The following is a 27,429-nucleotide window of genomic DNA, read 5'->3' on the forward strand; positions in this document are numbered from 1 at the left end:
ATTTGATGTACCTAAATGTGATGCAAATAATATATATTTGCATCACATTTAGGTACTGCAAATATTCTATAAAAAAATACGAATATCAAACACACATCCCTTAATAAGATATTATCGTTATAATATTTTGAAATTTCAAATTGCAATATATTTTTGTTGCTTACGATACAAATAGTAATAGACTTTTATCGTGAAAACAGAAGGAAACATTGGAAAATACTAACCAAGACAGAAAAGTCCCAGGAGAGAGGTCACCACAGCCAGAGTATCCATGCTGGCTCACTGCCACATATTAAATTGCTCCTGATATCTCGTGATCATGTTTTATTTTTATCTAGCATCTGAAACAAAGAGAAAATCATTTTAGTATTAAACATAAAAATCATAAAATAAAATAATAAATATTTCTTTTAATATATCATATTCAGCTTTGATTGTTTTAATAATTAACGTTATCTTCCTTGAGTCTAGATTGTCGTATAAATTAAAATGTCGTATATTATTAATATAATAACTATTATCAGTAAATAATATTGGATTGTAATAATACTATCATCTCTCACGGGCAATTTTTAAATTGTAATTTTATGTAATTAATTTAATTGTAATAAAATTTTATTTTATTTCTATTTTAGTTTATCATTTATGTCTAATTATTTTTTTATTTATAATCCAACACGTCGATAAACAAGACGTATATTTATCATGACATTTAAATGTATTAATTGAGAAAGCGAAACATATAGGATTTTATTATTATGGAAGCAACCCTCGCCACGGGAAGGATGAATTGACTTTGCAGAGACGGAAACTTGTAACAAATTTCCTACTTCTCGTGTTTATACAATGTGTGTCACTGTTTCTATCAAAGCAATCAATGTTATTGTAAAAAAAATAACGCCTGTAACTGGCCCTCTGTTGGGATTAGGCTTACTATCCTTTATTCTGATAAACATGTTGCACATGTGGTAGAAATTAAAATCAATTTATGCAAATAAAATTGATCCTATAATTTTCGATTAAACTCCGCGTATTCTAATCATTGGTGTATAGCATTTAAATACCTGATATTACAGGAAATACACTAACTATTTATAATTGTATATAAATACAATCAACACTATTAAATCACCAGACCATTGGACCCTCAGAATCAAATTAAACAAACAGAGGACTGATGAGTGCGGACACTTCGGAGTCGGCTATAGTGTAAACAACTTTATAATATTTATTTGGAATATTAAGGAGACTGTAAACATCTGTCACGTCGTGATTTGAAACTCTTAAAACCTCGTGGAAACCATTACCGAATTTACTTCACATGTCTCGGCTGGTTTATTTAAATCGAATGTCTTAAAATATGTTACACCATAATGGTTTGTAATTTAGAGCGAGAAATAAATTATTTATTGACAAATAGAATAAGACAAACTAATAAATAGATAATAAACTTAATATAAAGAGCAAGATCATCAACCTACAGATTATATGTATATAATGTCTCATAATTTTCATTCAGAAGAAGAAAGCATCGGAGCCATAACGATTGTAAAAAATGCCAACTCATAAAAGCACAGACGTTAAAATCTGTGAAACTAAAGCGAAAAATAATAGGTAGGTATAGCTGAGTTGAAACACGTTTAAGTAGAGTTATTTTGACAATGATTACATCTAAAACCTAAGTAATAAACTAAGTAATAAAAATAATTTAATTTAAATTATTCACGAGCGTATATAAAATTTCCGACACGACATTATTCGATTCCCTACTGAATCGTGCTCGAAGTACTTCGCCAATCAAGCCGTATCCAAGACAAGTGCCTACCTTCGCGAAATTTTTTATACTATGATGCTTCTACACTGTATAAGTCCCCGGTTCAAATTATTTAACTCCATTCATGCAAAGATAAGCACCATCGCATTTTCAAAATACAATATAAAAGTAATTGAACATATAAATATGCCACAGTTATAATACACCAAATAATTATTATAATCTTATCAACGCAATATCGTTTTTGTTAATGAATGTCATTGTTTTTATGGGCAAAAACCATTATAGTAAACGTCCCACTGCTGAGCAAGGAGGTATTCGTCTCTTTATAATTTAATGATTGGTTTGAATTATTGCATACACTTGTATCTGAATTACATTGCACGAAGGAATCGTTGAATGACGTGTATAATAAGGTCACAAATTAAGGTCACAAAATTTTTTTGGTGCTTGATGGATTTGAACCCGCAATCATCAGATAAGGTTCGTGTTCTAACCACTGGACTCCCTTATAGACGATCCGAGTATTTAGAGTTTGAATGAAACCTGATATGTATTACAAATACATGACTGACACGCTCCCGCGTGTCTAGATCTTTCAATCCTTATTTCAATGTAATAATGTTCATTTATTTTAAAAGTAATTTCTACTTAACTATTACAATTTCAAATTCAGTGGCATAGCCGTCTAAATGTAAAACGGAGTTACATTTGCATTTATATATACAACTATATATTCTACGTATATGTACATATTGCATCTTGTCATAACCAGATTTATGTTATGAATCTGCTAATTAAATTATTAACGGTGATACAACATATTGTGATGACAGTAAGTGGTGGAGATTAATTTCTTACTTTAATACAATATAATGAAATTAAAACAAATATGTACATAATTTGACCTAAACATACATTTAAATTTCAAGTTAAATCATAAATAACTAAAGCTTATTATTCAATGAATAATATATATGTTAAAAAAGCGTTGAGATAGTAAACGTATACATCGAATTAATTAGCATTCTTCTTGTTTGATGAGGAAGCCTTTGCACAGGAAAGAGATACTGTGAATTGACTTAAATTATAAACATTTAATAAACTAAAATAAAGTATGGAGTAAATATCACTATCGACTTGATAGCCATTTTCTATTTCAATTCTGTAGACACAACACTCACAAACTTCAAAATATACGTCATTATTTCTCTTGCGGAAACTCCGATTGCTAGTTATTATCTATACTAATATTATAAATGCGAAAGTAACTCTGTCTGTTGATCTTTCACAAGCAAATCACCGAACCGAATTTGATGAAATTTGGTATGAACCAAGCTTGAATTCCAAGGAAGGCCATTACCATATTAATTATACCTTAAAGTTGACGCCCGACCCGTTAAATGGGAGTGGAACAGATAAAACCAAGGTTATATGTATTTTTTTTCTAATACAATAAATATAATTAACATTATTTATTATTACTTACGATTGACAGGAACTATGAATGAAAATTGACATTTCCTCACACTCTCAATAACAATCAATATTTATTTCGTCCGAAATAAGTATTGAATACGTATCGACGTTCCATACAGCAAAATTGTTAATGAAGCGTTACTACATTCACAGGAATATCACCTCTACTGCGCATACAAAAGATAATAAAATAGATTGATGTGGTAAATAAGTTAATCTTGAGAGATCTGCGGGTAATATCATCAGTAACCCTTATATGAATTTATTAGTTAATACGGTTCCACGAATGTATGACCCTGATTTAACTTTCGACTGGTTTAAATTACTCGGCTCAACTACGTTTGATACAAACTTCCGTCATTGTCGAGTTAGCTGGGGGCAATATACACTAACAGCTGGAGTTGTCATATACTCTCAGGTACGTTGTTTGATGTCCATCTCACGTCTGACGCAATGGACGAATCCGTCATAAAATCTAATGTTCGCTAAACAATTCCCGCTACGGTAGATTTTTTTATAATTCTTGCATAATATCTTCGTTACTGGTTATACAATTAACTTCGCTTGTAAATAAATACACATAATAAAAATAAATGACGATTCATTTTTATTTTCTAAATTTAATGAAAACTTAATTTAATGTTTTATTGGTCACTCCTATTGTGATGTCACGGAAAGGTCGGATGAAGTGAAATTCCAACTTTTCCTGTTTATAATATAATATTAATTAATTTGAAATTAAAACTTAATAAATTTTATTATCTTTGTTGCATTATTATCTTTGCATTCTAAATAATTTCGGTGCTATAGATAACTTTGCTATAATTTATAATTTATTTATGTGATAACTCACATTTTACAAACCTCGCAAAAAGCCGTTTCTGATAAATATAACACATAAAATATGCTTAATAACAAAATAAATATTTACAATATTTATTTTTCTCGACATTTTATAGGGCTGTGATAAAAATATCTCTGTAATAAGACGCTGCAGTAGCCGTCCGAGATAAGATGGTTGGGATACATGTTATAAATATAGAGAGATTATGCGACCGTCAATAAATTCGCCTTATGATAACGGATGTATTCGAATTTTATGACAACAATATTTCAGTGGAAAGTTCTAGTTACAAAATCGATACATATTCGAATCGGTTGTGATGTCGGAATAGTTCAACTAAATTTGTGCTCATTTTCGATTTTAATCAACAGTAATGTGCTGAACGTGTTAATCCACCGGATAATGTGTTGAAATGGAACTTCATTAGTCTCATTCGAATAGGAAATCGAATCGAAATTAGATACAGTATTGAAATTTAGATTGTCAATAACTGTTTTTATTAAGTTTTACTGATAGATACTAATAGAATGACGTCAATTTATTTTTACTTTAAATCTTGATTAAGGTATAAAATTAGTGTGTTATTATTCAAAGGGTGTTAAACTCTGTCTGAGATGCGTTAAATAAAAAAATAAACGTGTATAGTAAATTTATTGTTCCAAACACTGGTTTCTCTATTTCGAAGGTTCTCACGAAGCACATATGCACTCAGGAATAAACGGTTAACCAAAACAAACGTAGCCAAGGTTAAGTTTATAATTTATTGCCACTTGAACGATGACGGGACGCCAGTTAACCGAAAAAATGTATCGTTCAATCCAATAAACAAAGAGCTCTTTAGTTGAGAGTCCGACGCGGCCAAAAAATCACGTCGACTCTGAAATATCAACCTACTGTTGTATAGGTAGCACTAAAATAAGAGAAATACCTATCAAATTTATATTTTACTCTTGAAAATAATTGTATTAGTTCTTTGACCTTTTACAAGGATTCAAAATACGTTTATTTAAGCATTGCCCGTTCTTTTATTGCTTATAACAATATTGAAACGTCGACCACTACAATAACATCATTAGTAAAGCGAGTACTCTCGAAAACATAATGCGACTGTTGACATTTTACTTCGAGGCGTGGTGCAGAGATAACTTTAGCAAATGCACTACGCTCTGGACTTCATCATGTTTATTTTTCACATACTGGCTAGCTGCGTCAACATAGTTTATTAACTTTCGAGATCGTGTACAGAGCTGGTTAATATTACTTTAATGTACACCACATTAAATATATTTGTACAAGCGGACTTCACAAACCTCCTAGTCTGAATAGTATCATTTTGGAAGTGCCATATTTACTAACACTTACTTAAGGAATTGACATGAGATTTTCTCAAATCCATCATGACGACACATCAAGTCTTTAACAGCAGCCTTAAAAGTAAATAGAGAAATCTCACCAAACCTTTTCTCGCCGAGATCACACGCGGAGATTTTTATACCCGAGTGCTATTGTAAAAATAAATGAAAACATGCCTTTTGAATAATGTTTGTTTTGACGACGGCTACCATATTTATGGTAGTTCAGAACTAAGTGTCGACGTATATTAGACCCACACAAAGAACGAATGAGTCGGGGTCTTGTAAAATACGATCGGCGTTCCATTTTTTGAATTGATTAATTGTAGGTTACAACGCTAAGATGAGCTTGTATGATCTAATTTTAAAAACGAACTCAAATGCTTAATTGTGGGCGTGAGAGCTATTTTTTTAATCGCAACTCTCATTTATCATAGCGTTGATTTGTACGTTAACGATCTTGTTGATAGTCAATTGGAATGGGTGTTGATTTGGGCTGTCGTACACGTTGTTTGACGAGAGGATTAAGTTCGTTTGCGCAGTTTTTTGTTCGAACGCGTCGGTGCGTGTATCGTCAAAAATTGCACAAGTTTTTTTCAAAGTTCCCGACAAAGCATAGCTCGTATCTCAATGGTATATTTTTGTTCGTGCGGTCTCAACTGACAGTTCGCGTGATGTATTGGGCTCCGGTAGAGGATTATTTTTACCCATTTCACGAAGTTTGCATGCATCTATTGTGTACGCCGGAAGCGGCATCACAAAGCAGCTACGAAATTATTGTCGGGGGTGAATTTTAGGCGCTTATAAATGATTGGGGATTTGAAATACAATGCCAACTTTGAGCGAAATTATAAGCCTATGCGTTATTTTACGCGGAATAATTGATAATAATTAAAATCCTCACTAATTGCAATGAGAGTCAATGCATTAATTTGATCCTTATCATTTACGTTTTCTTGATAAAAATACCCATCGTGGATTGCGAATGGAAAAAATTCAATATTAAGTTAAAAACTGGGAAATTTATGTAAAATGTAACAAAGAAATGTTCCTTTAGTGATAGGAGTTCTAGAGTTTACTGATAGCAACCTATCAGTAAACTCTAATGTCTTCACCTTCAGAGATTGTGGACATATGTGTCCCAATTCATTCACACGATCTTCTCCTACCATGCCGCGCACGAGATAAATTAGGTAATAACACCTATATGTGCTTATATGAAAATTTTGTGGTGCTTACTCGGATTTTAACGCATTTTTTTTCGTTTATTCACGAGAACACCCAAACGTAATATAATATTTAGGTATCTACCTAGCTACCTGCCTATAAACACGAAAATACAAAAACCCAAATGTGAAATTCTTGATATAAATAAATACGTCAAAGTTAACTAGTATCAAACTTTTAAAATGTCATGCATAGAAATATAATAAAAAAATATTTGTGACAGTAACTTTGAAGTTTGAAATAGAAATGTCAAAACGAGGAGTAGAGGAAAAGTGTAGTTTATGATACCGCGATGGGTTCGGTTCGATGTGCAGTTTCGTAACATTGATAAAATTTTATATAACTTTCAAAGAAAACTTATATAAATTTGTTTAATGCTGACATTTTTATTTTAACTATCATGTATGATATTTATATTAAAACCATTTCGAATTTTCGTGAAAACATTTAAATGGGATAAGTATAGGTAAATGTAGCATACACATATACATACATGACTGATTCATCACGAAATCGTCGAAACTATAGATCTGACTCACTTTATATATATAGTATATAAAGTCAGATCTATAGTTTATTTATACTTATATTATTCTTTTTACGACGTAGACGCTCACTATGAAAGGATTATTGGAAATTTCAACCTAACTCGTACTAAGTCAAAAGACGAAGCAAATACTAAGTGCTTTATCGTTAAAATCAATATATACATCGCAGTCTTAACTTATATTACTATATTTTACTTATAGAATCAACCAATAATACTACATTACACAGATAAGGTTCATAGGATATTTAATCGCATAAACGATATAAGCATCTAACTCAATAGTAATCACGTGGAGACGCTGTTTTAAGCCCGACAGCTTTTATTATCCTACTAACACGTACAACTTGAATGCAGTTAAGTGGCACGATAGTAAAATTAGTTATCTCGAAGAAAAACATATATAGACAAACTAACTTTAATTTCAAAAAGTTAGTGTCATGTTTAGTAGAAAGTGAAGGACTTGCTTAGGTACATCACTATTTTTACGATGCGTGGTTTATGCCCGATTTCAGAAGAGCAGAATGAAGATCTTTGGTATCAAATTGTTTATCGAAAACGAAATTGACATCAAAATTTTCGCCCATTCGCAAAAAGTAATTTTATTTAAAATGAATGCTACAAAATAAAATAACAGATCTGCTTAAATCCACTACACTAACGAAAATACGTAATTCACTGTAATTATAATAATAATCAGGTCTTGTTCTATTTTTAAAATTGCAATTATTTTAATTTAAGTTGCAATATTTTAACTCACTAACAACGGTGTAAGTTGTTGTTACTTTAAAATACTTGGAGCTTAGTAAATATTTATTTTTACGACACTCCATCGTCCGTAAATAAAGCCATAGCGAAACGTTTGAAAGTTAAACCAGCATAGTTTAAGACCGATTTGGATTTTTACACGATTTCTCTTTACCATTAAATAAATAAACCTTTACAGAACTATGATGCATAATAATCTGAAACGATTATGTGCCGTAATTTTTTTATATAGTATATCGAATTTAAGTCGTTTTAAATTATTCGGAAACTTTTACAGTATTCTTTTAAGATGCAGAATATTTCGCACACTTCCAAGAACTGGACAGCTGTTCGCTTGAATCTCTGCCCGTAAATAAAACTCCGTATAATTCGACCCAAAGCCCGCAGGCAGTGTCAAATTTTCCGCGTCATTTAAATGTTTCCTTACTTTCAAATTGTTCCAAAACAAAAGTTTACCCGAACGGGTGGAGAACTATAATATTTAGTTATTATCTATAGTTTTAATAAAGCTGTATCTTGTTGCGAGTTTTAACGTATCTACCCGAAACATGTCGCTTTGCCGAAATTCCTCGAAACATAAATGAAACCGAAACTATAAGAAGAAATTTCATCAATACTCAATAGTGCACCGAAGTGGATTATAATAATTTTGTATCGGAATATGGACGACCATTATCGTTTTTATAATCATTGATCAAACGGATGACCAAATTTTAAAGGCAAATGTGACAATTTTTGCAAGATTTTCCTATCTGTTACTATTCTATTGTCTTTCAATGAAACTCGACGTGATGGAAGCTTATTTAGTAGCTAAGAGCAATGTGCATATTTTAAATTTTGTTCTTGAAAAATAACGTATTCTCAGAAAGTAGATTCCAAACTGTATTTTCATTTTTAAAGCAAACGTAGTCCCAGGTGTAACGTGTTGTATGAGTAAAATACTTAGCTGAAAAATATTTTATAAAAGTAACTAAAGTATGATTTATAAAAGAAGCATTTGAATAGCTGCAAGTAGCGTCGACGCTAGGCGACTAGAACATTCCTTTAGCTATTTGCTAAAGGAATGTTCTAGTCGCGTTAGGTATAATTAGAACAAATATTCAAAAAACGAATATTACGAATAGCTATTTCCCAAGACTTCGACCGTGTCAATTTTTACTCATAAATTACGTAATTTATTTTTTCTTATCCACATTCCAAATTATATTTAAGTATGTCAAGTGTCATAGCGGTTGGATCATTGGCTTAGTCGCAAAGAGCCAATAGAGTTACTTTTTCATTTATAGAAGTTTAAAAATGTATTATAATACTGAAATGTAATTGTAAAACATCATTTTTGTTAATTCATTCAAAAATTTACGAATGACTTATCGCAAGTAATTTTATCTTTCAAAGTGATATTATTTCATTTCATTATCCAAAATAATCCCCGAGTAAGTTCTCCGAGTCGCATTTTAGCTTTGATGTTGATTCGTCAATTTGTAAATGACTTAAAAACTGAAACGAATGCATTATTAAATTAAAACAGGATGTAAAATTTAAGCTCAACAGGATTTTTGCACAAATTAATTGTCACTGTCGCTGTTTCTATATGAAAAATAACGTCTGCATTTCCGCGAATATACTCCTTTGATGTGGAGGAATTTCTCGGGTTGACAGCTGATTCATCGCAGGAGTTTATTTTGGTCAGCAACATCTATTGCTTTTAGACTAAGAGCAATACTAACAAATAGTTATACATAACAAAACTGCACTGGCGCCGTATATATTTATAATATGTTTTTTATGCTTAAACGTAGAAGACTGTCATTATTTTTAGAAAACTACTATATTTAAACGTAATCAATGAATGTGGTTTCATACTCGTTTATATAAATTTTGACCAGCGCTACTTTATTCAAAATCTTAACATAGTCTCGTAAAAAACAACTGAGTCATCTTGAATCACAATCGAGCGATAATTGAGCGCTCTTTTAGTAGTTTTAATTTAGTTCCATTTTCAAATTATTTTATCTTTCATTTATAGCAATGTACGAATACGGTAGTATAGACTTGCCTTTTTATACTAATTTAACAGTGTATTTCACGGGAAATGTACCAAAACAATATTTTCATTTCATCACAATTTAACTGGTCTGTTATTGATTTTCCACTATGTCCACATAGCTGGGCCTAGCTCCTGGCTTTACAAAGCACGTAGACTGTATAGTTTAGGAGCGTGGCGAAAGCGCAGCCACGTTTGTTTTGCTCGGCGTGCGTGCCGTTAACCGCGGCTAAACAGCTACATTCGATGTTGCACAATGTTTGACCACATGTTTCTACAATCCCACCACGCGCGCTATCAAAATATTGATCCTCTTATCCGCAACGACGGGCATTGTGGCACTTTAATACGAACAAGTGTGAGCACCTCTTATTTGCGTACCCCATTAGCCGATACTTAATGTAGTAAGCATGCGCCATTAAAAAAATATTTACCTTTGTGTCGTCGCCTCGATGCGGCGAATCATTATACGAGGAATTTTATATTATCAAGCTCTCGTTACTATCGCGGCTACCGATTATTTTTTGCTCGGCCTTAAATCGTTATGGTCATTTATTAAGCCTGTTTTTTGTCGAAAGGGACGATTTTAAAGGGTGGCCATGCGCAATTAAGAAGCTGTTAGAGCTAAAAAATGTCACCCTTTTAAAACCTTTGCGGGTGTAACGTCGAAAAAAGTGGTCAATTTTTTATCACCTGAACTGGAAGTCACAAAATGTTTATCGCCACTCAACGACATGTTGATTTATGTTTCCACCCCATTGAGGACCGGGACGCAAACGAAATGAATTAGATTGTTTAATTGGTCATTTATTTTCGTTGATAATGTCGGTTAGCCTGCTTCGAGTGCATGAGGTCACTCGAGTGGCACTCGAAAGATAAGGTAAAATATTTTTTTGATCCGCACTCTTATTTTTTATACTCTATTCTATATATAACCATATATATTACATTATGTAATAAGAACATAAATTTAGGCATCAGCTGTTGATCTAACATAAGATTTATTACAGATAATTGCTATGAAGGGATCAGTACCTCATGCATTATGGAATATTTTCAAGAAATACGATGTGCTTTAAGACAAAAGGTATAAAAATGAATCTAAAAAAGGTGGCTAATGACCGGCTTACACTTGAGGGCCACCCGTAACGAAAAATTAAAGGCTTATCTCAAATTATGCTTAATTGGAGGGTCTAAAAGTACAGATTGAATTTCAAAGCATTGATTGATGGCCTTACATCAATCGTGTTGCCGATGATGGAGTTTTATAAAATTCCAATACATTTATTACGCGAATTACTGACTTTTGATGAAACCATTTGTTGGGCCGATCATTTGAATATGCTTCGTATTCATTTTATTTATTATTATATTTTATAAGAATATTGAAGGAAAGCATTTTTGTTTACATTTAATACATATGTAAAATGACAACTTGTAGACATATACTAGATTTTGAAATGAAAAAGGTTTTTTAAATACGTACGTATGTTGCACAATTTAAAATATATAAAAATGTGGTATTAAATATATATATTCAATATAAATATATACTTCCCATGTTAACATTATCTAAAATCTCGTACAATGTAAATCTTCGTTTTAAATAAAATTAAATATAAAAGTAGACAAAATGTTAATCACATAATTTATTCAAATTTTAATTCGTGAAACTAAATTTCCATTGACTTAATCCGACACGCAATTTTCAACTTATTCTCAAATTCCTCGAAAATTATAACCGTAGCATCCTCGCTTTACCAAATAGCGAAGCGCAGTTAAGTCTCTCGAGTCCACGCACAATGAAGCATTGTTTCCGAAAACCGCCGACAATGGCGTCACAGTGCTCATTCCTAATTCCCACTAAATCCTCTAAATGAAGAACCGCTCGAGTGGCAATCCGTGAATTTCAATAACATTCTCACTCAAGAAACTGTATCGTTTTAATAACAAAAACAAGGGGGGTAAAAAATTAAGGCAATACAAGGGTACCTTCATTTTATGTGGCAGCTGTTTGCAGAAACAAAACACTCGTCTCGTAAATGCCACTCACTGTTTTACGTTTACAGTCAACGTCGATAACTCTTATTATGTAACGGACAAATTTTCTTTCTTCAAAACACTTGTGTCTAAGTATCATTTAATAAGCTATACAATTTTAAAGTAATCATATTTCTTTTTGTACATTAATATAAAAGTAAAATTTGTAAAGCTTTCCGGTTCGTTTGCTGTTTTTGTTTATCAATAAAATGATTCTTTTTTTAAATAAGATGTTACGCATTTGCTGTCTCTGTCGATCAATAAATGAATAAAAAATATAATTTTGAAAGTAGACGTTCAAAATTTCCAAATCAATACCTACAGCTAAAACGCAATCGAATCAAATGTGATCTGTTCATTCTGGACAATGTCCATGGAACTAAATTGTGACGGTCGTCGGATGTGGGTGGGAATGAGACAGTTAATTCTAATTATGGGCGCATTGTAAGGCGAAATTTTATTGCTATCTCATTGGCGGACTCATTACGACTTCGAACGTAATTGTGCTCTATTGTATTTCGCTCCGCAGCCATTTTTCTGCGAAGCGTGTGAATCTGGCAAAATCGCCCTAATTCGTAACGTTCACGCTAGCTTACCATTCAAAATTAATGAAATAAGTTGGAGAAATTTCCAATGGTCGGATAATCCCTGGTAACTTAAAGATGGGTTTATAGTTGATGATAAAACGTAATCCTTTCTCGAACAAACGATGTACAATGTACATCAAAATAACTTTGCTAAAAGGATAACAAAATAAATGGATGCCGTTATTGTGGATTTATTTTAGAAACATACGTTGGCCTTTTAGACTACCACTGATGGACTCTAAAGTTTCATCGCGGGCTGTCGGAGCGATTAGCGCTCTGACAGCTAATTTATATACTCAACTTACTGTTCTATTCCCGGAGCGATTGTGCCATAGAATACATTGGCTACAGACTTGACAAGGAAACAATATCGTACTATTATACTCTAAATGAATGTAAATGAAAAATGAAAATGAAACGCAATATTTAAATTACAGTAATATTCAACTACAAGCAATCTGGATATATTAGCCGTTGAATATATTTAAAAAAAAAATACATTTTTTTCTGTCAAATTAAATAATTGTATTAAAAAACATTTGGTGTGTAATAAAAATAATTGTTTATGAAAACAAAAATGTGCCGCAACGTAAATCAACAAACAGTCATTACGAATACAAAAGCAGCAGCTGTGCAGCGCTTACAGTTCATCGGTTCTTCCGTGACATTGCGCTATGCCATAAAATATATCAAGTTTTCCAATAACATTAGTGCATTTGAATGTTATCGTACTATCTGAAAAATCAAGTTTTAAGAAATCGATTATCTGTGTTATATAACATAAATTTTTCAATCGTAATAATATTATGTACATACTAGCTGTGAAAGTCGCGTCGAAATCTCTGGAACGGCTGATCAGCCGGTTGAGATTATGATTTTCCGAAATTAGCCGGAACAAACAGAAAGACAGACATACAAAAATTTTAAAAAATGTTATTTTGGTATATGTACCGTGTAAACATACAAAAATGGGTTATTTTAATATTACAAACAGACACTCCAATTTTATTATATGTATAGATTATAAATTATAACGTAATATATTCCGAAAACTATTTATATGTTTATATAGAATTCTACGAAAATATTGACAAACAAAAAACAAGTAACGGATCATAGCGTATGGATAAGTAAATCTAATCTTAATCCTACAAGATATCCCTTACATCTATGAATATAAAAAAGGAGCTGGCTTACAAAATAAAGCCGAAAGAAATGTTCCGCCGCCTCTAAGATTACCATAACATCGGTCGGCATTGTTTCAACGGTAACAACAAATTGTATTCGGAACCCTTCGTCTCTAAATCTGGAAGCGATTTTAGGGCATGGACTCTCTTGACAAATAGTTTAAGTACAAAATTGGTTCAACAATTCACCTATTCAATGGCCTCATTAAGCCACCGAATACTTGACGTACCACAAGAGAAAGCTATTTAGAAAAATATATATTACCTAATTGGGTACATTTCGAACATGAACATATTTGAAAGGTCACTGATCTATGCTAGAAGCAATGAATTATATTAGCATTTATAGTTAGCAAACATACACGGTACACGGAAAATGTTATTTTATATTTGAGATGAATGTATACCATATTATATTACACATACGCTTGTAAGGTTTGGGCATCAAATATTTTATTAGATTTTTTTATTAAAAAAAATTTACAGACTTAAATGAGTCCACTGCTGGGCTGTGTTCATCTCTCTTGAGGCTTGGATTCCTTTCAATTTTGCCCTTCACCGCCAAAATATATATACAATATATTTATATACATAAGTTAAGCACAAGGTAACTCAATAATGCTTGACCGGGCTTGAACCTGCAATCTTCAATTTAGAATTACGTGTTTCTAATAACTGGACTATATTGGATAGTAACATAAAAACTAATGTATTATTAAAAAAATGTCCTTAAGTTTTTTATTACAATAGTCACTTGTAGTGATTAAAATAATTTCTCGGAGTGCAAAGCAACTAGAATAAGATTATTTTCATTGATAATTATTGAGAAAACTTCTCATACTAAACTTCTTTCACAAAGGTTATCTGCGAGAGATCGCTATAAGAGATAAGGGAGTCTCTGCGAACAATTTCATTCCTTATTTTTTTTTTTTTATTTACTCGTTTGTGTTTTTGTTTAATCTATTATTCTACCAAAAATGTTACTCAATACAAAATAAGGTTGATATATTTATTGACCGCTGTATTAGTTAAGTAGAATAAATTAATCACTAACTAAATTTACCATAATATGTTCATTTTATCGATACAATATATTAAAATACAATACAGCTAGTACAATAAAATGTATATGAATAAAAACTAATTACAACATGTAAATAAAACAAACAAAACCCGCCCATCACTAATAAATGCGTATTTCATATTAAACTATTATATAGGACGATACTAAATTGGTTTTAATTATGTGTTTTTAGAAGTTCACTAATAAAATAAACATAAAATGAAGCGAACAAGAGTTACTAATAAAGATGTAATTTTATGTCAACAATTAGTTACACACATAAAATTGTTAAAAGCCAATATCTTAAGAGAGAAGACCTATTTATACGTCACTTATCATTTTTACGGTGGCATAAATTTAAGAAGAATCGTTGTCCCAGCGATGAATGTGCCATCTCCCTAAAAGCGTCTGTGCATTGCACGATCATAAATTATCTGACGACGCACAAAAATAGCGTAACTCCCTAAAGTCATGGGAACCGCCGGCCCCAAAACTAAAAGTATACAAATCTGTCGCTCGAATCAAAACGATATTAAAAGTTATCGGAACAGCGATTAGAGACGCTCGTTCAATAAACAATTTATTAAGCTAAAGTAATTTCTTGGATAAATGTATTACTTGCTGAAACTTGAGTAAATAGAAGAAGAAAAACGAACAATACTTCGATAGAAGCCGGAAACGTCCCTTTATCCCCGTGAACTCAAAAAACAATAGACGCCTTTAGTACCTAGGCCTACGGGGCGTCTTTTGTTTTATTAATTATCCAATGGATAAAATAATTATGATTTTTGAGCTTAATTATTATAGCGAGGCTATTGTTACAGCACTTTATAAAATAAATGTGATAATTTTAATGTTAATTGCTACGTACACTGCTTTTTATACTGAAATATAATTATAAAGTTTTTAGGACATTTATATAATTCAATGAAACGGTTGATTTAAAAAAATAAAAAAATCTAGGATTTATTAATTTATTTACAGTGTATTATATACGTAACGTAAAAAAAAAATATTTTTATCGACATCACTAGTGCCACAAGTTACAATAATAGTCTTGTCAACATTCTTCAGTCTTCGCTTACAAAGAGGCAATTGGGCGCGAACGTATACATTACCGTTCCATGGTACTAGCCGCCATCAATCAGAGTGCATTCGCAGCTGATAATGTATCGTCAACAGCCCAACATTTAATTGGTGATGGATCGCCACATCTGACAGACGAATTTCACGAACGAATATCACATTTCGTAGAAACATTCTCTAACCGTGCATACATTCGATACGGATTTATTATATTCATCTTTACATCTTACCCTCTTTTGGGTTCGGAAGCGATACGTAAAATGACGGAAGATAAGGGCGGTAATGGGGGAAAATTGCACTTTATTCGATTTTGATAGACTTGATGATGGATTTAGGTCCCGCTGTCATTCATGGGCTGACTGCCTTTAATATTGTTACCGGGGATTTTAGTACTTATTGCAGAATTAAATGCTAAGACGCGCCTCACAAATAATCATAATTCATCTTTCAAAGTTATTTAAACGATTTTTAAAGAATATACTTTGTGTATATTATTTTAAGAATGAAGATCGAGAAGTCGTCCCAGATCAAGTTGGGTGTTCCGAAGCTATAAAAGTTATTATATTTTTTAACTCCTCGCCTTATCTAAGATACACAAAAACTACTGAAGTTGCACTTGATATATTTGTTCATAAAATGATAAGCTTTTCTAAGTATACAAACTCAGAACATCCAGGTGCCGACACCGAACCAAACATTAGTTTATAAACATATTTAAATTGTCAACAAATTATGGTGTCACTTTAAGGATTGAATTAAGACGGTGTAATTTAATTTATAGTTACGTATTTGATATCTCTTGGCTTGGAGTGGTCGCCCCATCACCAATTACCTATTCGATAAGGGATTTATTTATGACCTAGCGGGTCGGGTTGCGCACGGAATTAAAATTCATTGTTTCTGTTATCCTCAAAATGTACGATATACGAGGTCACCAGATATCTTCGTTTTATCTGTGACAAGAATAGGCTTTTAAAACAGAGTGCCGCTGATAGCCGAGTTGGGAGGAATAATTACGTGACCTTTACGAATTGGTAATACTTCAGTCGGTATTTATTTCATAGATATTAATCCGATTTCTGAAAGATTTATCTTATCTTTGACTTGACTAGTAAATAAGATAAGAAATCGACTTATGGCCTCATTTTTTTAATTTAAATTGTATTAAATATGTACCAAAACTTTCCTAAAAATAAACATCTTGTATTATGTTAAATTATTGCCATTGTAAAATGTTTCATTCATATTTGTAGATGTTTTATAGAAAAATTCTTTCGCTTCTTGTGTGCTAATTTTCTACTGTACAAAACAAAAGTAAAAATATGTTTTTGTCTTCCATGAAAATATATTTATTATGAAATGACTACAGAGTTATTTAGGTGTCCAAAGTGTCAATTTAAAGAACTATCGAAATGTTTTTGTTCGTTCATTGCAGTTGCTTCGCTTCTTTCCTTCAGTTTATCAGTTCCTCAATAATGATTGCGCAAAAGTTGTTCACGATGCTTTAATATGTATATATTATAATTTTCTAATATACAAAATAGCTTTCATATGTTGGAATAAAGTTGAAACCATTGTTATGATTATTTAATTATCTAATCTTAATGTTTTACTCATTCTAAAACAGAAAACATGTACTTAAATATAATAAATCATTTTAATTATAATAGTCAAGAATTTGTTCAACACGACAAACCTTTAAATGTTAAAATTTACTATAATATACAGGAAACCTGCAATTTCGTATGCAAATAATAAAAAAAAAACCTACATGCAACATGTGTGGTTTATAAATATTTATGCAAATAAAACGGATGTTAACTTTTTACTTTAAGTTTTCGCGAGCAAGAGTCTCTTAAGTATTGTGGTCTGTGACCTGTGGGCTTGAGTAAATATGCGCGTTTGTGAGACAGTATTGTATGTAAAATAACGTGCAGGAATAGAGATGGGATGTATCCGTTCTTTAACCGATGACCTCTTGACTCTTTTAAGAACCGTGACACACTCAACTACCGATGTTAAAACTTTTGTTACATGTTCGATGTTTTCAAGATCGTAAATAACATTTAATCTTTGTGTGTTAGTGGACTGATTACCATATGTTAAATTCCTATTTCAATTTAGGATAATCCAAGATATATTATTATGAGGATTGAGAGGTTCATTTTATTTTAAATTATATTAATAGTTATGTAACCTAAGTTTGCTAAAAGCAACGTGTGAATGACTTTAGGTCCTTAAACAATAAAATATAGAGATTATGTTCTCAAATCGACGTTGATAATTAGTGTCATTTTACTAGAAGTGATGTATGAAATAATTAATTGTTTAATTTATATAGTATTCAATTTAATTTTAGAACACACAAAGTATTTTTAAAATTATCTTTATGTTACAATTTATTCTGAATGAAATAATACTGAAGCACTCGATTGTAAAATCATAAAGTTATATGAGTAACTATTTCTTTTATTTATAACATATAAAGGATACACACATCCAAAAAGCAAATCGTCGTAAGTCGAGTTTTAAAATTTCTCGAAAGAGATAAGAGTACGAAGTCTCTTAAAGTATTGCACTGATCCTCCTTTTAAACAATTATAAAAGAATATAACACACTAATTAATAATATGTAAAAATCAAAATTAAATGAAAGATCAAACGTTCATTATTATTGATTTTGGATTAGTTTAAAATAATATTATTCAATGTCATATTTTTAACTACGACTCCGATCTCTTAATGTATACATATTTTAAAACGTCATTTTTTACGTCGCTCAAATAAGTTAATGCAATACTAGTTAAATGTATCATATGACGTGATTACAAGAAGCAATGCTTCTATTTGTGACTCGGGTGTTTCCGGTTTTCAACCAATGTTTCAGTTGAGCAATTAAAGAAAGGTAAAACATCTTGAAATATGAATTAATTCATACATCTTTTTTCGTTACGATATAATTTTTAACTTTTTAACTACTCGCATCAACTGTTTTGTTATTGGTTGTTTAAGATAAGACTGTGACGAGACTTATTTGGATAAACAAGCAACCAACTGTCTGGTGTGTATTTAAACATTACTTATCGATAATCACGCTGATATAAATGAGAATAAATTTTAATCCAATTTCCCTAAAGTACGGTATATAGTGCCAATGTTTATTTTAGAAAATAGTTGTCAATATATTTGTCTCTTCAATCTCTTTACCATCTGTGATCTATAATTTCATCGTCCTGATCAAATATTACCACGGCTGTTATGAAATAAAAGTTTCAAAAGTGAAGGTATTGCTGTGTAATACTACTATAATATATACTATATTGAAGAAATAACAGCCTCTTAACTGCTGCTGGGTGAAGGACTTTTAGGAGAAGTTTGGAGCATAATTAACCACGCTTCCCCAATGCGGATTGGTGGATACAACATAGGACTGAATTTAATCCGACACATGCAGGTTTTCACTGACGAGCAAGAGTCTCTCAAACATTGGTGTCTTAAAAATTAAAAATTAGACGCAAATACCATGCATTAAACATTGTTTTGCTTTTCATAAATGATATTAATACTCTATGATAAAATTACAAAATCCTCTTTCATATAAAACGAGTATAGTGTAATAACCTTATTTTAGTAAATTTTTGATGATCGCGTAATCACGTTAAAACACTCGGCGAGCGTTGAATGAACTTTTACGTTATATGCATTTAATATCCGTTAGTAGTTCAAATAGCTCGCTGGGGATTAAAATAAAACATTGACGTCATGAATCTATGAGATTGATGGATAAATACGCTGTATTTTAATAAAACGCGAATCTCTTCCAAATATTTGTGTATACGAAATTTTCGCTAGTTCATATATACGCGTGTTTGTATGAAGTTTATACAGTGGTTGAATTCTTTAACAATTTTGATACGAAAATGTCTTTGTTTTGCTTTGAATATAAAATAACGTTATAAAGTATAGCTAACCGAAATAGAAATAGCGGCTGCGACACGTAATTTTTTACTGTAGATAGCGGACTGAAACCCAAGCAAGCATGAGTTTTCTTGTGGTTAATTTTTGTTTGTGATTAATCTCGGGCTTGATAAGAAAACCGTCATGTATCTGAAGACCTCCTTTGTATCCACAAACCGGCATCGGAGCAGAGTAGTGGAATAACCTTAGCACTAGAAAAGACCTTTAACCAGCCATTAGCAAACTGATACTTAATGTATAATAAAATAAAATAATGTGTCTGAAACAGTGATCAGTGTCAAACTAGATAATCTAGCTAATTACTGAACGCTCATTGGTCGCCTATAGCGTCACCGGTTACAACTGACCAATACCCATTCAGATTTCATGACCATTCAGAGTTCATCTAACTTTGAACACCGTTTCACAACCTCTAGGATAATCTAATAAATGCAAAACTGTAAGATGTGTTAACGTTTCATTTTTTAAGGAAATTTTAAACAAACCTCACTACACCAATACGCCACCAACATTGGAGCTAAGAAGTTCTGCCCCATGTACCTGCAGTATCACTTGCTTCACCCTTTAAACCGGAACCCAACGATACTAACTATTGCTGTTTGCCGGTAGAATATCTGATGAGCGTGTGGTACCTACCCATATGCACAAATCCCTTTCACTAAGTACAGGTAGTTTTATATTTATAAATATGTTTTTTTTACTACAGTTAACAAACCGTTTTGTTTTTAATATGCAAATTGTAAGTGAAAGAAGATTGTTATCATTTTAATACGTGATTAAAACGTTAATCTTGGTAATCTTATAATATCGACTTCTCGTTCCAGATTACTCGGGTCTAGAGCAGTTATCCTAGTCAGTAGTCGGCGCTTTATATAAAAAAAGCAAGCTTATTTTACGAAATACTAAGTACTGAACGCGTTAAAACATAATATTATGTTTTAACGACGAGATCTGTAGCTATTTTGTAAGAGAGCCGAGATGGCCCAGTGTTTAGAACGCGTGCATCTTAACCGATGATTTTGGGTTCAAACCCAGGCAGGCACCTCTGAATTTTCATGCGCTTAATTTATGTTTATAATTCATGTTGTGCTTGGCGGTGAAGGAAAACATCGTGAGGAATTCTTATTACTCCACCAACCCGCATTGGAGTAGCGTGGAGCAATATTCTCCAAACCTTCTCCTCAAAGGGAGAGGAGGCCTTAGCCCAGCAGTGGGAAATTTACAGGCTGCTAATGTAAAAAAATCTGTAAGAACTAATATGACACTCGCCGAAGTACAAGGGATATACGACTACAGTAATAAAAACATTAAATTGAAACATGCGTCAAAATAGCGAATCACTGTAAATCGTTTTACGACATTTTAGAAAAGAAATACTAATTTCATTTTTACCGAATAACACAGCCGATAATAGATATGCTTAGATTGAATTCAAAACCTATATTTTTTAATGTTTATTATTAAAAAATACTACAAAGTAACAACGCTTAGATACAACGATTGTATTAATCAGTCTAGGCTGTTTGAAATGCGAAATATACCGATTAATTTATTTGTCTGCCGAATAGTAGTAGATTCAATTATAACCAATCGCAAATATATTTATACATATAAGGATATATGGTGGTCAGTCTGTCTGAGTTGCTTCCGTATTCCCAACACAGAGTTCTAGTGGTTCTTGAGTTAGACAGGCTTATGATAAATGTACCTGTCGTGTTACAAAGCAACAGACGAAATAATGAAAGTGTAAAAATGGCTAGCGAATCTAGAAAACTCGTGTTTAAGCTTAGTACAACATAGTTCTATTATTAACGGAATCAGTGCATTATAAAATAATTACACTCATTTAGTTTTAGGGTTTATTAAGTTTTAAAAGGCAGTTATTATAAAGTTTATCTAAATCTACTCTTTTATGTTCTAACTATAGATGTTTTGGTAGATTGCCAACTTTGAAGCCGATTTTGTATTAAGTCGGTAAAAGGTTTCTACTTAGTTTAAGCTTTAATCCTGACTTTTATAGAGATCAATTTTTTTAAAATATAGAGCTGAAATGATTTAGCGGATAGAACGGGTGGATCTGAAGCGAAGATCACGAATTTAAATCTGGGCCAAATGGTTCAATTCTTAGTTGTTTTTAAAATTTCAAATGCACTTGTGTGTTTAAGCAACGTGTTATCACCAATTTGCACTGATAGCGGGCCGTTTTCCAGCACTGGGAGTTACGAGCTATTATTTTTGTATTGATTTGTAACCAACAGCTTTTTCAATAATATTTAAGTAAGCAGAGGCGTAGACCATAGTTTTATAAAAGAATATGTCTGTTTGTAACGTTACGTTACAGCTACGTTATTGATAAATGTTACGATAATGAATAAAAAATATATTAACTCATTCGGTTATTTAAAAACTTGTATCTAAGTCAATGTTTTATTTGAACTGCTGTTATTATAACTGATTCCGGGATAAGAAACGCTATTATTTTCTCCATAACATGTTAATATCTTCTCGAAATAGAATAACTGTGTTATATTACTCAGTGAGGTATACGTTTGATTCATGTGCTAATGGATTCATTGCTGGCGTCTTTACAATTCAAGGTTAAAAATCTCTACATACATAACTATAACGGATGTCTGTGCCTACATGAATTTTAAAATAAGTTTTTTTTTCCTTTTTTAAGAATGAAATATTATTTTTATCTGTATGTTACTCTTGCAAAATAAAATTTATTTTGTGTGTCGTTGTCTGTATTTGTCTTTAAAATAATATTCAAACGTGATAATAAAAAAATGTAAGTCGAAGCAATATTTTCATCTTTACATCAATATACGAAGATTAGAAAGTTTTTGAATAATCGTATATGTATAATAGAACCATTTTACATAATGACTTTTGCAAAATTATTATTGTGGAATAGATAAAGGGAACGAAAGATGCGAAGCAACAGGAACGTAGAAAAATATTCCAATACTTTCTTAAAGAGACACTCTGAACACCTTTTTTAACAACTGTAGCCGTTTCACAGTTTATTCATTTTCAAAGAAGTCAAAAAAATACTTCATAGTTTTGTTTTTTACAGTAAAAAAGCAGTTTGCTAACAAGCAATGAAATATAACACAAATTAAACATTTTACAATTATAAATACTCTAGATAATATTATTATTATTAAAATATTTACTTCAATTCAGCTCTAATTTTATTCAATATCATTGAACATTTATTATAAAAGCCAGAAGACTATTTAAAAAACAAGTTAATTTCAAACTTAGTTCGTACCTTTATATAATATTTGTAATAATTCATTAAAACTTTAGATAAGATTAGATTTATTTTACAAAAAAAAAACACTTTTAGCATAACACGTGGCTTATCTAGGCGTTAAGATAATTTAAAACTTACTATATGGACATCCTGCGCAACATCGAGATCGAGATCGAGATGTAAGAACTCACTTCGTATATCACTCGAAAAATTACAAATGGCGTTACGCTATTTTGATGCATATCTTTGAAATGTTGTTATTATGATTACAGTCAATATCGCACATCACTTGACATGCCACGCTCGTGTTTTGAGGTGAATTACGAGCTTGTTTTTTTATAAAATAACTCTACGGTTCTAGCGTGCATATTAGCTAAGTTATTTCAGTAACCTGTGTTACTGGGATATTCCGTTTTAATTATTAACATTGAATATTATATATATTGAAATTTCTGTATGTTACCAAATACTGATTAATGTTTTTCAATCAATAAATTAGGCAAACTTTTGAAGAGTATAATGAAGTGGCATGTATAGACAAGGGGATTGAAATTAAAAATAAAACTAAAGCCTATAGAATATTTTTAGTACGATATTATTCTAGTAGTTATCTTATAATAAAGGAATGGAACATTATTATGATTCTATCGCACCATTAGTGGTTATTGTTGTCGTATTTTGATGGCTTTTGTGTGATATTTGGTAACGATCTTCATGGCAATGAACAATGGTAAGTTTACCCAAATGGTTTTTATATAATGTACTAATAATGACTTTTTCTTTATAATTAGATTAATTATAATTTTATTTATACTACCGTCTTATTAAGTCAAAATTACTTAAAACTGATACATTATTACAATCGATAAAATAAGCGATTAGTAAGTTTCGTATCGATTCTTCTCGATGGAATCTACATTTTAAATCGATGATAACTTTAAATTTAATCGATTATCTGAGATGACGATTCGAAAGTGAGATAAACGAACAAAACTTATTGATGATTTTGATTTTCAATATTACAATACAGTTCAAATATTGTTTGATAAAATATAGAAAGCGATCTTGTGCAAGTAATCGAGAGCGAAGCGCACTCATTTACGAATCCGTAAATTAAAGAAAAATATTCGAATCGCGATATTGTAAAAAAAAATATATAATTTCACAGTGATGGCGTAGACAATTGAACTTGACTGGTAAAAAACTGGTATGGCCCAGTGGTTGGACAAAATGGTTTCCACTGAAGATTGTGGGTTCAAATCCGAACGGCCTTAATCTGTGTTTATATTTCATTTATTGCTTGGTGGTGAAGGAAAACATCTAAATATAACTTGGATATGTCGGATGAAAATCTGCCGCAAATATATCCACAAATCCGCTTTGGCAACTGTTGGAACTTTGTTTAGTCGTCGCTGGTTATATAATATTATTAATAACACCATCATTTTATAATAATAGTCATAGCTTGCTTTTGTTTGTAATATAATACTTGTGCTCTGCATATATATTATTTAGACCACTATAGTATGATGACGTTTTTTAATAAAAAGGGCTTTTTTCCTTTTTATTAAAAAACGTCATATAGCAAAAGTCCCGTTGCCGAAGATCCAAGTTTTACCGTAATACTTAAGATCGGGGGGGTTATATTTTCGCTAATTCATCGTTTCTGCCCCGGTGGTGATAAGTGGCGGACGGGTCGGGATGGAAGTCGTTTTTTTTTTCTTTTCGAAACTCTCGAGATCCTCGCAAAATGTCTTCGAAAAACGACTTTTCGCTCTTAAGTACGTTTTGACATCCCTTTTGCACTTATTTTTACAATGCCATACCACTCCTGTCCGCTCTTCGCTTTCATGAAGCTTTCGTTACATTCATTGACTTCAAAATAACGAGTAAAAAAACAATGCGCTGAATATATTCGCAATGTTTATTTTTTACTTTTGTCAGAAATAAAATTGCGTAACCATATCGATTGTTCGTTATTCCGTAATTCCATTTCCGATGTGGAAAAATGAAACGCGTGAATAAAATGGAAAATTACGTGATCCGTACAGTACATTGAGTTCCACTTTTATTAATATATGCTAATGACCGGTTATTATTTTTAAATTATGAATTATTTGTAAAATTTAAGTAAATAAAAAATTGGTGACTTCATATCACTAACTTATTATAAAACTTGTTTTAAAAAAAATTAATAGGGTAATTATATACGATTTCAATAATAAGCATATTTATGTATTTTGCTAAATATTTATTTACGGAATAATGTCTATTAGTTAAGGGATAAATTACTTTATAATAAAGACATATAAAATATATCTTTTAATTCAAATAAAGTGACATAAATGAAAGTATAAAACACCATAAGACTCACATTCAATTGGCTTCCAAATCAAAGAGAAACGAAACAATCGACACAAAAAAATCCGATGAATTCACTTAAACCACAATTCACGCACTCGCGTTCAAAATTCGCGCCAAAGGGAGCGTGTCGGAACGTCCTCCCTCTTCCAGAGTTGGAATCACACTAGTCTGGTCGCCGGTCTAGACGGAGGCAGATGGGGCGGGGTAAATCAACCCTAGCCAACCCGAAATGGTTCGGTGTCGATAGAGGCGATTTCTGATCCGGACACAATAGCCAGTGTACTGTGATGTAATTGCTTGTTTTTTTCATTAACTGTTTCAATTTTTTAGCCACCGAGTGTATTTGTGTGTGATTGAGTTTAACATTTAGTGTTATAGAGTTTGCTTTCGGCATTTTGGTGGTTTTTGAAAACCAACAACGTACTACTAAAAACAATACATTAATACACACTATTATTAAAATTTTAAAATTATAAGTAGTTTTACTATAATTTGAAATGCTCCAGAATTTTATCGGTCCGAGCCTTACGACATCAGAATTTTTCGATAAATTTAATAAGTAAAATAATAATTAAATAAATAAGTAAAATTTCCTAAAAAATCATTGAAAAGGTAAGATTCCGTCAGTAATTCATTTATTTATCAGTTTTACGTTAAGAAGTCTAATTAATACAATTATAAATACCAAAGTAAATCTGTCTGGCTGTTTGTTGCTCTTCCACGGCCAAACCACTCAGTCGAATTTGATTAAATTTTATATAAAGCAAAATTAAAGCCCAAGGAAGGACAAAGGCTACTTTTTTATTCCTAGCATCTGACGACCGACCCCTAAAACGCGACCGAAGACGGCAGTGTCAACTAGTCCAAAATATAATCGCGAGTCGTAATAAAGCTAAGTATTCTTAACTAGATTTGACTCAAACATTTTAAGCGGCGAGTTTTCTCTATTTTTAAAATAAATTATTAAAATCTTAAAATTAAAATATATTTTCGTTTTATTTTTTTTATTAATTATTTGAAATATTTTATGATTCATATAAGTGGGTGCAGGAAGTTTTGTGACGAAATAGTCTATACAAAATATTCATTTAGTTTAATGGCTAGGATATAGGCCTATAAGTGATAATAAAATAGTTTTCTATTAATAAAATGTCTGCAACGTCTGTGAACTGGAAGCTGGATATAACGGTATCGATCAAGTTTAAATTTAGTTCCATGCCTACTGTAAAGGTTTCGGCAGACAGTAGACACAACAGTCTAGAAACAGATATACACATAGACACGTTTCATTTCATATATTAAATTTCTTTGTCTGAATCAATAATAGATAATTAATTTTAGAGTATTGACGAAGCCGCTGTTTTAAGTCTAGAAACAGAACAGAGATACCGTCATTACGTAAATAAATTTATCAATATCAATAAATAGTATTTTAAAATTATTGACGAAAATATCTGGAAACAAAATAGAGAGTTTCACTTTTTCAGGACAAGCCTTTAAGTTTTGCACACATGAATGCATTTAATTTATTTTCCTGTATAAATGAATAATTATTGTTAACGTGTCGAAACTGTCGCTTCACTTATGAACAAAAATGTTTAATACATTAAATAATATTAATGTTCGACGCATTTTGATCTTTTATCATTTTTGATTATAATGCCCTCGAGATAATTCATACAATTGATCAAATCTTCCGTGGTTTAAAAATATACTTTAGTATTAATCTGCACTGCAACCACATTAATTAGAAGGGCGTGTTGTTTCGTGGCGTCTCGGTTGCCTGCGTAAGCGATCCCGTGGCATCCCACTAAGAAGGAGACTACC

At 31.5% G+C, this 27,429-nt stretch overlaps 1 protein-coding gene across 1 annotated transcript in view; it reads right to left on the minus strand.

Moving 5' to 3' along the window:
• The window catches only part of LOC125077670 (roundabout homolog 2-like), a 39,386-nt gene extending 13,727 nt beyond the window's left edge, over positions 1-25,659 (minus strand). The window contains exons 1-2 of the mRNA XM_047689667.1: positions 25,613-25,659; positions 225-341 (exon numbers count right to left, since the gene is read on the minus strand). Coding sequence (XP_047545623.1) covers positions 225-273 — 49 coding nt within the window. The 5' untranslated portion in view covers positions 274-341; positions 25,613-25,659. The remainder of the gene's footprint in view (positions 1-224; positions 342-25,612) is intronic.
• Positions 25,660-27,429: the final 1,770 nt, after the last annotated feature.

This window comes from Vanessa atalanta, chromosome 4 (assembly GCF_905147765.1).
Source record: "Vanessa atalanta chromosome 4, ilVanAtal1.2, whole genome shotgun sequence".
Taxonomy (NCBI): Eukaryota; Metazoa; Arthropoda; class Insecta; order Lepidoptera; family Nymphalidae; genus Vanessa; species Vanessa atalanta.